Raw genomic sequence first — 12,962 nt, 5'->3', positions numbered from 1 at the left:
TATATACTGTTAAACAACCCAATTGTAAACTTCGCTTGCTTCAAATTTCTGAAAAAATCGGTGCAAAAAGACTCAGTTGAGGGATTCAATGCATCCGGACGAAAAGAAAATGAGCGTTTAAAAACATTTCACTGGCATGAAAACACAGCGATGAGCGCACTGATGACAGCAACATACAGTGCACAGATAAAGAACAGACAAATAACAATAAGCAACTTTGACAATGGAGTTCCCGATTCACAGACTTGATACAGATTGTTAGCATCATGTTTACCACAATGAGTCCTGTAGAAAAACAGCGACACTGGCATTCTATATTGATTCTACTAAAGAAACGGGTAATAATTGAAGATTGAACTAATAAAAGGGCGAATGTCGCAAGCGTAAACAAACCGAGTGAGAGTTAATTTTCCTATGCTTGCCCAGCAAAAAATAACTCTCACTCGTTTTGTTTACATTTGCGACATCCGCCCTTTTGTTAATTCTATCTAGAATTATTATCGTTATCGTCAAAAGCTTATCGATATGCGGCTGCAATCAAGGTAATCGATATTGATACTATCAAATATCGACAATTCTCCCATTCCTAATTGGTTTGGTTTTGGACCTTTTGGACTGAAGAGGTTTGAAATTGGAAGGAAAGAGTGAACGGACAGGATCGGATTAAACCGTGGTTGAGGTTTGCTGATCCTGCCAAATAAAGAATGTGTTGTATTTTAAAGATAAGAATGTTCTGTTTTGACACTATGTGAATCATATAGTATAAAATTAGTGACGCGCATTATAGTGAACCGAGATAACTATTAAAGAATATCGAAGGCGTTTTTTAGTTGGGAACGATAGTTGGAATCCGGAATGTTACGAAGGATTTTATGCAACAACAATAATTAAACATCAAAGGAATTGCATTGTTCCTTTATTTGATTGCATTTCATCTCCTAAGCCATAACTGCTGCAAAAAAGTAAGTAAATTCATGAAAACTTTTAATTGTCTTCCTGATTGACGTTTTCGGCCTTGGCCGGTAATATACCTAGCAATAGATTTTTGCTTCCATCGAGCACTTGGAGAAAAATTGATTGTTCTGGAAAGGTTTTCAGTTTTTCTAACGCACTAGTTTTTGCAGGAAAACAATTCCGGCGGTCCAATGTTGGGAAAACCAGCAACATTGTCCACCCTGAATGGAAGTGCACTTAGTAAAGGATTCGGTGAATCTGACCGAAGCCTGCCACCGGATGATCTGGAAGCTGGTGCAGAACAGAGCAGTGTTAGCTCGACTAGTAACGAAACGGATGCCGACGAGTACCACCTACTGATTGATGATTCATGCAAAAAGCGTTCGGCCAAACGTTACGAGCTTTCGCCAGGCGGCAGCGGAAATGCATTACCAGCGGCGCGTGCTAGATCGACGACATCCGATGATGTTTGCCGATGTTCCAGAAATAGAATTTTCATAGTATCGATGGTAGTATTCGGCTTTGTCACTCTAGTGTTTATGGAAGTCGTTCCGCTAAACACGGAGAAGGGTCGTGTAGGTGAGTGCGATAATGATTTGATCTATTGCCAATTAGTTTGGATTATTTTGTCCATTGAAAACATTCAACAATGTCAATCGATTAGTTGACACCATTGGAGGGGCGCCTTATCTTTTGATTGTTTCAATATTTGATAAGACGTTGAACAAAGATAGGTGGTCGAATGGGAACTTTTTTCTCTTTACAGTGCTGCTTATTATCTGGTAGCGGTATTTGTGGTTAATAATTTCATATATATTTATTGATACTAATATAAATCTGCTTCTTAATTAAAAGTATTATGACATGGCAGATTTAGACAGAGTCAATTTTTGGTCGATCTTTTCACAATTAAGCGGGATTTAACTTCTATTACTGGACACTGGAAATTTTGGATGCATGCATCCTGATTGACCCGTAGTTGACGATGTGTAAAGCAGTTTTTTTTATTTGTCTTATGTCAGTATTTTTTTTGTATTTGCTGTTATTATTATTTATAACTAGCTAACCCGACAAACTTCGTATTGCCACAAATTAAACTGTGTTGTACATAAATCGTGAATCTCGGAGGGCCTTTGTCACAATCAGGTAGCCGGCAACACTCACGGCTTGTGTCCGTCTCGCCCTGAATTATCTAATGTTACTATTGATAGTCTCTGGTGGGCTTGTTATTGATTAATGTTTTATGAAAGAGTCTAAAATTTCTCGAGTTTGATTAGTTTTTGAGTTACGCAAAAATTTCTGTTTTATTTGTATGAGAGTTCGTATCCCCCTACCACAGGTAGGGTATAAATATAGATTATAGGTATAGATTTGTATGGGAGCCCTCCCTCTTAGTGGAGGGTGGGATCTCTAACCATCATAAGAACCTTCCCTGACACCAAAAACCCCAGGTTCAGTAGTTTTCGATTCTTTAAGGAACATAGAGCAGACCAAAATCCATTTTTATAGGTATAGATTCGTAGAACTCTCGAACTGAAGATTATGATTAACCTTTGATATCATATATGACGTATGAGTAGTTCTTTGTACTTGCATATCACGGTTTTCGAATATAGACAAACAAATAGCTCGTGAAGTTAGCATACCGGAGACGACTATCGCTCTATTCGCATCACGTCGAAAATGCAAAGAGGTGCAGGTTCAGCTGAAAACGATCATTCCGTGAAAGTGTTTCTTAAGCAACTCTCTGGCATATACCATGTTTCTTGCCTGAAACTGCCAGATTATGAGGTGATGCTACAGTCGTTTTGCTTTTGTTAGTTTTACTTCTAGTAAGTCTGTATATTCAATCCGGGTTGGAACTGGATAAATATTATTTGTCAGATAGGAGCAAATGAACAAAAAAATGTATTCAGTGCCACTGCCGGATTGAAAAAACAAATTCGCTATTTGTTCGCAAACATCAAAGTTGCTACCGGCATGTTCTTAAGCGAATCAAGCAAAGTTCCAAAATCCTTGAAAGTTACACCCCTGCGATTAAAGTAATCGTCAAATTTGTACTGCTAATGCCAAGGCTCATGCAATGGATGGTTTTTACGAGCGAAAGAAATTACAGCACAGTTTTTTCACGCTGATTACTTTACGGTTTGCAGAATCAATCTGCAAACAGGTCACAATCGCGGGACTATTGTTAGATTCTATGAACTCTAATAGGCGCTTCTAGCCGAGATTCAAATATGCAACAATTGGCTTGTTAGAACAGTGTCGTACCTCAAAGCCAACTTGGAGGCAAACATACATCGGTTTCAGAAATTACAAAATTTTCTGCGTAGAACAGTCGGCATCCAGCGGGTATACTGAAGAAAACATCGCTGAATTAATACACAATCAGAACAGGGTAAAACTATTGACAGAAAACGATGAGTTTGAAACAAGCAAAATATCAGTTCATTATATTCCCTTTACGGTAGCACAAATATCAAATCATAGAACTCAGAGATATTTGTTACCTATAAACATTTATCTAAAACTACTTCTGTTTTGATGCCATTGTATCTTTTAACATTGACAAAGGATAATGAAGAATGGCATCGATGCGTATACATGTGCCTTTATAATGTATGTTCAACCCGAAATTAACAATATGTTGACCGAATCATTTGAACTGAGCACTGAACCCAAACATCTTCTTCTGCCAGTTTCGCCAAATTAGTTCGCGACTCTCGTACATAGACGAATTCGCCAATATGTTAATACATGCATGGGGTCTTTTAGAACATGATCGCCATTTTTATCTAAGCTCCCCAAGAGTAGTCCTAGATCTGAGGATTAGTGGTACAGTTTGGAAATTGCATGGGTTCGAACTCGAAACTTGCCCGAGCCAAAAAAAACACGTATAGATTAATAACGAATTGGCGACAGAAATTGATATTTATTTTCGAAGATGACGGTCAATATCGATATTTTGGTGAAGATCTTTATAAAGTAAACTTTAATTTTCTATTAAGTTTGTAGAAATTTCTTTTAGAAATGGTAACGATCGCCATCGATTTTCTCTATTGGTGTCTTTAAAGTCTGATATATCGGAAAATGAAGAAACATAAAGAAATGGTTGCCCGGGTCCGTGTATCAATTTCATTTTACAAACTTTGCCCTACAGTGTTTTGTTTGGGAATGTTGTCTACTCAAAAAGTTTCGGTTCGAAGATAGTTTATTCAATTAATGACAACTGTTATACGTGAAACAAGCGCTTGATAGCTGTTGTACAACAAACATGTGTCTTGCATATTAGACCATATGAATAAAATAGTTTGCTTTGCTTTTCCTGTGTAAATCTTATGGGAGAGTTTGCTCTAACTCTTTTATTCATATTTCATACGGCCTATTGTCGAACATATTTTCAAATTGACGAAATTTCACTTATATTCTTCATTCTTCCGACAGACATTCTATACTTCATTAAGATATACCTAAGACATATTCCAGCGTTACGGGACATAATTAGCACCCATTGTTACTTTGTGAATCGCCTCCTGTTTCACCAATTTTTTGGCAAATAGCTTGTAAAATAGGTAGTTGTTTAAAGAGTACTTCATTTTCCACTAGAATGGCAGGTATTGGATGAAACAGGAACCGATCTGCAAAATAGGGCTAGTGTCTCGTAACGCTGGAATGTGTCATAAAGGAGTGCCTTCTACCGTGATCTTGGGAGGACAGAAACAGGAGAGTTGAAAGTTTGTTTTAGTTAATGTTTCAAACCAGCTTTTTGTAGATTTTTTTATATACAACCGCACGCACACGAATATTTACTCAATGTATCAAAATTCAGTTCGATCATCGAGTCACATCTCGGGCGAAATTACACTTTTTCTTTGATGTGGCTGAAAGACACGTCTTTCAGTAAAAAGTTAACTTTATTTTCACATACGAAACCTATTTCTACTAGTTAACATTTATGTATCAATACCAGCAGATGGTTAATTAAACTTCGCGTAATATTGTGTTTTGCAGACGTACCTGGATCAATCCAGATTATTTTCTCTAATGCCAATGTATATGACAAAACAAAACAGCATCATTGCAGTTTTCAGTCTTTCCCTTTCTTACTCACAGCATTCGCATTGTCGCACTTTTTGTGCCAGTCGCACTTTTAGACTGCGGTGTCCAGTAAGGTGCAAAATGCGAGATATTTAAAATAATTTATTACAGAATATTATTGACTAGACTTCCTAGACATCGTGAGGGGCTATCTGAAAAGATATATATTCACCATCAGGTGGATTAGTATGTTGGTTTTTTTAAGTATGCAGACTTTAATTTACATCCCGTTTGTGGCCTTTTCGGTAACAATTAGCGCTGCAGTTTGCCGTGCAATGTGGCGTCGAATGCCGCAGCAGCAGTGCAGCAACGGCTCTAGGGTATTGAACTTATCCATTGTCCGCTGCCATTGCCGTGTTTTGTCTAGACATTTAGTTTTCCAAATTTATTTCAATTTCAATTTGGCTGAACGGCTGCTGGCTGGCTGGCTGGCTGGCTGACGTGAGCTAATGATAAGAAATCGACCGGCCGGACCGGGACACACCGCATTGTGGGGCACTCATTCACTCGGCCAGGGGAAACGCGCGAGTTGCATGCAATCATCGTTAATTGATCCAATTGATCGAGGGAAGGTTTCTTTTTTGCAGTTCGAGCCAAGATCAACTCAGATCGTGCAGCCAGTCAGTCAGTTAGTCAGTCAGAATTTAAAAATTTCTGGGAAAATAAACTTTCAATCGAGCGTGTCGTTTGAAGCGCAAGCGGTGGCACACTGAGCTACAGATCAATTAGTATTAACTAAAACAGGGTTAGTAGCTAGTTGAAACAGATTTCGAAAACTGTATTGTTTGATAGGCAAGATTTCACTGACTTCCCACAGCATTGGCTCTGTTTCGCGCGCGAAAGTTAGAAAATTTCTATGGAACGTATATTTTGCTAACCTGTATTATTATAGGTAGCATGAAAGAATTTAGGTTAATGTTACTCATTAATTTTCTGACTTTGTGTACGTCATCTCACCTATCAACGGTGGTAGTACGGCACAAAATCTTCGCTGAAACTGTAGCAGAAAGCTTAGTCGTGGCCACACCTGTTCGCCTATTTAGGTTTATGATTTTGCTTAAGTTTCGCTCACTTTTTCCTAAATCGTAGATTCGCTATACGTTATGCGAATAGTTGGAATAATCCAATCTATACATTAGCGTTTTAGTATAAATAGGTTAGGAATAATAGTTATAATATTCCAAATAATTTCTCATCGTTTTAGCAATAAAATAAAACAGGTAAAGCATTACTTTTAACTCTTTTAACTAGATTTGTAAAATTAACTAATGTTTATTTGAGCGTCTTAGTAGAATACCTGAAACAATAAAAAAGAAGAAAACAAAAAGTTATTTATATCCTTTAATTCTACTACTGTGTGCACAGTAGTAGAATTAAAGGATATAAATAACTTTTTGTTTTCTTCTTTTTTAGATTTGTAACTCAAAAATAGATTGGGAACAATCTTAAACAGAATTAAGAAATTGCCACCTGCAGCACACCGTTCTAGTTTGGTTATACCTACATGTTGGTATTCATTCATTCATTCCGCATAGGGCTTTTGCTACACACACATGCAAGACGTCTGTTAGGCACACATTGCATCTTTTCCTATTCAATGCAGCAAAAACGCGTTGGATAAAATGATCGTTTTTTCTGAAACTATTTATCCATTCAAAACAATTAATGTTTAAATCAACCAAGAAATGTACCCCGATATACATGTTTACATTTAGCAACTAATATTTCAGTGAATTAGCATTAAATCGGTGACCCAAAAATACGGCTTTCGGATGCAGCATGCCGCATAGCCCAAGTTCGAAATAAGCAATGTAGCTTTGATTTTAGTATAATTTATTGTTTTCTTGTTCGAAAGTAATCGCTGGCTATCGTTATTAGTTCAGTTTTATCCCGCTAACATAGTTAATAATTACATTTTTGATCATTTCTACAGCATTTTAGCTTGTTTGTTGAAAATAGATTTGTTATTTAGTAAACAGATATATTACCTTGCTATACATATAACACAAGCAGTAATTTCTGTTTTAAATTCAGAAATTAAATTATTTAAAAAATCTCGCCCTTCCCAGCCCGTATAGTTTATATGGAGCTGTCACTTTTACCTGCCCAACAGCTCTCCAATACATATGCACTCTGCAAACACCCTATTGCCTTATCTATCTATTTATTTAAGAGGCTTACTGCCCCTGGAAGCATATCTGTCCCATGTTATAAAACACGAAAGTGAGAAAATCGCACTCAAAGTTGAAAAACTGTTTTTTCTAAAATTATTTAGTTTTGGAGTTATTATTTGTCCTTCTTTGAGAAAATGTCGAAAAACTTTCATCAATTTTGCATACAACGTGAAAACATTTTATATGAAACTAGCTGACCCGACAAACTTCGTATTGCCACAAATTAACCTGTGTTGTACATAAATCATGAATCTCGGATGATCTTTGTCACTATCTCGAGTTTTGCAAGCCCCCCAGTGGGCGGCGCCTCCGACGGCGGGTCACCGGCAACACTCGCGACCGGCTTGTCCTGAATGATCTAGTGTTACTATAGATAGTTTTTGTGGTCTTGTTATTGATTAATGTTTTATGGAAGAGTCTCGAATTTCTCGAGTTGGATTAGTTTTTGAGTTTCGCAAAAATTTCTGTTTTATTTGTATGAGAGTCCATATCCCCCTACCACAGGGGTGAGAGGTCTCTAACTATCATAAAATAAATTCAAGACTCAAAAATCTCCTACATGCTAAATTTGGTTCCATTTGCTAGATTAGTACTCAAATTATAAGGAAATTTGTATTTCATTTGTATGGGAGCCCACCCTCTTAAAAGGGAAAGGGGTCGTAATACACCACAGAAAAAAAAATTCTACCATCTAAAACTCTCACATGCCAAATTTGGTTCCATTTGCTTGATTAGTTCTAAAGTTATGAGCAAATTTGTATTTCGTTTGAATGGGAGCCCCCCCCTCCTAAAAAGGTAAGAAGTCCTAATTCATCATGGGAAAAATGGTTGCCTCCAAAAACACCCACATGCCAAATATGGTTCCATTTGCTTGATTAGTTCTCGAGTTATGAGGAAATTTGTATTTCATTTGTGTAGAAGCCCCCCCTCTTGAAGTGTGGAAGGATCCTAATTCACCGTAGAAAATATTTTTGCCTCCAAAAACCTCCACATGTCGAATTTGGTTCTATTTGCTTGATTAGTTCTCGAGTTATGGGGAAATTTGTAATTCATTTGTATTGGAGCCCCCCTCCTAATGTGGGAAGAGGTCCTAATTCATCACAGAAAAAATTCTTGCCTCCAAAAACACCTACACGCCAAATTTGGTTCCATTTGCTGGATTAGTTCTCGAGTTATGAGGAAATTTGTATTTCGTTTGTATAGGACCCCCCCTCCTAAAGTGGGGAGGGGTCCCAATTCATCATTGAAAAAAAAAATTGTCTCCAAAAACACATACATGCCAAATTTGGTTCAATTCGCTTGATTAGTTCTCGAGTTATGAGGAAATTTGTATTTCATTTGTACAGGAGCCCCTCCTCTTAAAGTGGGGAGGGTCCTAATTCACCATAGAAAATTTTCTTGCTCTCGAAAACCTTCACATGCCAAATTTGGTTCCATTTGCTTGATTAGTTCTCGAGTTATGAGGAAATTTGTATGGAAGCCCCCCCTCTTAAAGGGGAGAGGAGTTATAATTCCTCTTATAAAGAGGGGAGGGGTCTCAATTCACCATAGAATAAATTCTTGTCACCAAAAAAAACACCCACATGCCAAATGTTGTTCTATTTGCTTGATTAGTTCTCGAGTTAGGAGGAAATTTGTATTTCATTTGTACAGGAGCCCCCCCTCTTAGAGTGGGGAGGGGTCCTAATTCACCGTAGAAAATTTTCTTGCCCTCGAAAACCTTCACATGCCAAATTTGGTTCCATTTGCTTGATTAGTTCTCGAGTTATGAGGAAATTTGTATGGAAGCCCCCCCTCTTAAAGGGGAGAGGAGTTACAATTCCCCTTATAAAGAGGGAGGGGTCTCAATTTACCATAGAATAAATTCTTGTCACCGAAAACACCCACATGCCAAATTTGGTTCTATTTGCTTGATTATTTCTCGAGTTATGAGGAAATATGTATTTCATTTGTATAGGAGCCCCCCCTCCTAAAGTGGGGAGAGGTTCTTATTCATCGTAGAAAAAATTCTTGCCTCCAAAAACACCTACATGCCAAATTTGGTTCCATTTGCTGGATTAGCTCTCGAGTTATAAGGAAATTTGTATTTCGTTTGTATAGGAGCCCCCCCCCCCTTTTAAAGTGGGGAGGGGTCCCAATTCATCATAGAAAAAAAATTTGTCTCCAAAAACACACACATGCCAAATTTGGTTCCATTTGCTTGATTAGTTCTCGAGTTATGAGGAAATTGGTATTTCATTTGTACAGGAGCCCCCCCTCTTAAAGTGAGGAGGGGTCCTAATTCAACATAGAAAATTTTCTTGCCCTCGAAAACCTTCACATGCCAAATTTGGTTCCATTTGCTTGATTAGTTCTCGAGTTATGAGGAAATTTGTATGGAAACCCCCCTCTTAAAGGGGAGAGGAGTTATAATTCCCCTTATAAAGAGGGGAGGGGTCTCAAATTACCCTAGAATAAATTCTTGTCACCGAAAACACCCACATGCCAAATTTGGTTCTATTTGCTTGATTAGTTCTCGAGTTATGCAGAAATTTGTGTTTCATTTGTATGGGAGCCCCCCCTCTTAGTGGGGGGAGGGGTCTCTAACCATCACTAAAACCTTTCCTGACCCCAAAAACCTCTACATGCAAATTTTCACGCCGATTGGTTCAGTAGTTTTTGATTCTATAAGGAACACAGGACAGACAGACAGAAATCCTTTTTTATAGGTATAGTTGTTATATGCAGTGAGACAGATATGCGTCCATTTTTTTAGTGGGACAAATTGTCTTCAATTTTTTTTTCGATTTTTTCTAGTATAAACACCATGTTTTCAATTCTTATTTTAAAAATATATATCGAATTATAGCGTTAAAGAACAAAACATCAAAAATGACAAAATGACAAGGGACAATTATGCTTCCACCGGCAACTTATGTCTGTATCGAAAACCAGGTCTCTGACAGGACGTCATAAGAGGCTTATCAGTAACTAAAAACAGGTCCCTGACAGGACGTCAGCATCAGCTATACTTCCTATAATCGTATATGAGTCTCATCTCCAATATCATCGAGTTGAGAAAACAGCGTTTGAAGGTATTTTTCTTGTTTTGGTTATTTCACCTGTTGAGCGCAGTTTATTCCTATTTTTTCGACATAATATATTAAAATAGACCTTTAATATAACTTCTTTATCCAAACATTGCATTTTTTGTGAAAATTTCAATTAAAAATAAGGTAGAGACTGATATGCGATTACTTAGGTCATCCAATAGCTCAATAATCGCATATCAGTCTCAGCTCTTCTCAGTCACAAACGTTATGTGACGGATGTAGTTATGCTACTAATAGCATTCTTTCTCAGCTTTCCAATGGTGGTCTTAAAATGAAAATTGGTTGAGGTACTAATGGTGAAAACAGCGATTTTTGTCATAAAATCCAATAAAGTGATCAAATCCAAGATGACCACCAAAAAATTAATTTTTACTTCAGGAATTTCAACCTGTTCTTCTTCTTTACAAAACTATGCCATTTATTAGTTGTTTCATTGCAAATTTAGGAAGCATTTCATGATATATATTTCAATATTTTAACTTTTTTTTAAACCATCAAGCCCCTTCGCGAAGGAAGGGTTCACTGTTTCGAGGTATTAAGAATTCTCATATTTTAACCATTTCCAACCAATCAAGTATAAGAGTCTCAATATTTGAAGACCTCACGTGTCATTAGTGGCTCCGTTTCAACGAAAATTACTTAATTAATTTTCGTATGGAAATTCTTTGAAACAATCCTGTATTTATAAATTAACTGGTGATTTTTAATAATTAAAAAGCGTAAAAACAACAACAAATATTGTTTATATGGATTGAAGTAAAATATATGGCCATAACCTGGAAAAACATTTGGTGGGACTGATATGCGATTATTTTTAAGATGGGACAATTTGTCTTCATATTTTTTTCAGACTTTTTGAAATAAAAACAGCTTTTTAGTATTCTTAATGGATAGTAAAGCAAGAAAAAGAGAGAATCTGATATTTAACTCAAAAACGATGAAAATGCATATGGGACTGATTTGCGATTATAGGCAGTATAGCAATGACGATAGCTGAAGAGTAGTAGGCTGAAACGTTACGCGATATATTCATCAGTTTCATTATTTCACCGAAAATTTTCAACTAAACCTGAAGATAGTGATTTTGCGGTGACTTAAAATCAAAGAACAAAGAAGTATAGCAATGGGTTGTATTCTCAGTCACCTCACTGGTTGGCTGCTGAACTGCTCGATTGTTCAAGTGGTTGACTAGGCTGCTCGACTGGACTGGTCGATGATTAGACTGCTAAATTTGATTGCTCGACTGGACTGCTTAACTGAACTGCTCGACTGAACTGTTCGATTCGATTGCTTGACTGGACTGCTTGACTGGCCAGCACGATTCATCTACTCGACTGGACTGCTCGATTCAACTGCTCGACTCGACTACTTGACACATTTGCTTGACTTACTACTCGACCCGACGGCTCGACTTAACTGCACGATTGAACTGCTCGACTCAACTGTTCGATTCGACTGCTCGACTGGACTGCTCGATGCAACTGTTTGATTCCACTGCTCGACTGGACTACTCGATTCAACTGCTCGAATGAACTGCTTGACTCAACTACTTGATTGGACTATTCAAATCGGCTGCTCGACTAAACTATTCGATTCAACTGCTCGACTGGACTACTCGATTTAACTGCTCGACTGGTCTGCTCGATTTCACTGCTCGACCGGACTACTCGACTCGACTACTCGATTCAATTGCTCGACTCGACCACTCGGTTCAATTGCTCGACCGCATTGCTTGACTGAACAGCTTGATTTAGCTGCTTGACTTGACTGCTCGACTTGACTGTTCGACTGGACTGCTCGACCCAACTGCTTGACTCAATTGTTTGATTCGACTGCTCGACTCGCCTGCTCAAGTCGATTGCTTGTCGCGATATCATATGGTCGGTGTTAAATCAGACCGGACCAAGTCGCAAAATTTTAAAAAATGAGTTAATGATAGCAAACGATCAAGAATTTTCTAAGCAACATTTTACTCTAATCAGACTACACAAATGTTGCAAACAGCCAGAGTTAGAAGATGATTTCGAATCCAGCAAACTTTGAATGCGCTTTTCTCGAAGTCAGAATTTTGCCACTTGGTTCTGTCCGACACCGACCATATGAATCAGCACAGTGGAGATAATGTTTTTATTCAGTTAAATAAAATCCAATACGACCATGAAAACTATTTGTTTCAGTTTCCGGCTGATTCTTTTATGTACAACATCTTAAAGCTATATTATGCATTATAAGAACTCAAAAACTAATACAAAGATTAAACATCTTCGCAAACTCTGGCCAATGGTATGTATCCGCCGTTTTCTGAATTCTGAACGGACATTTATATTTTCCGGATCGTAAGATTCGGGCTCAACTAGTTGCCTTATAGATTGATTAGAATTACTCAAAATTCTCTTACGGTGTACAAAGCCTAAACAATTTGTAAATGAAAATATTTAAGCGTGTAAATCAAACCTGGGTGCAGTCGATTCGTTCTTGACGACACAATGAATACTCGCCTACGAAATGGGCGAAGGATTCTCCGATAGCGTTTTAATCCTAACGCGTACGTCCAGCACCGCTAATGAAACCGCATTTAATCACGTTACCATTGCATCCATAGTTGGTCATGCAAAAGTTGTTTTGTCCATGGGAAAATTTAATA

General features: G+C 37.6%; 1 protein-coding gene across 1 annotated transcript in view; it reads left to right on the top strand.

Moving 5' to 3' along the window:
* The first annotated feature begins 653 nt into the window (after positions 1 to 653).
* Positions 654 to 12,962, top strand: part of LOC128733195 (uncharacterized) — a 30,008-nt gene continuing 17,699 nt past the window's right edge. The window contains exons 1-2 of the mRNA XM_053826871.1: positions 654 to 962; positions 1,125 to 1,533. Of these exons, the coding sequence (XP_053682846.1) occupies positions 1,146 to 1,533 (388 nt within the window). The 5' untranslated portion in view covers positions 654 to 962; positions 1,125 to 1,145. The remainder of the gene's footprint in view (positions 963 to 1,124; positions 1,534 to 12,962) is intronic.

This window comes from Sabethes cyaneus, chromosome 1 (genome assembly GCF_943734655.1).
Source record: "Sabethes cyaneus chromosome 1, idSabCyanKW18_F2, whole genome shotgun sequence".
NCBI lineage: Eukaryota > Metazoa > Arthropoda > Insecta > Diptera > Culicidae > Sabethes > Sabethes cyaneus.
Note: the sequence above shows the minus strand (reverse complement) of the source record. Positions and strands in the feature narration are given on the sequence as shown.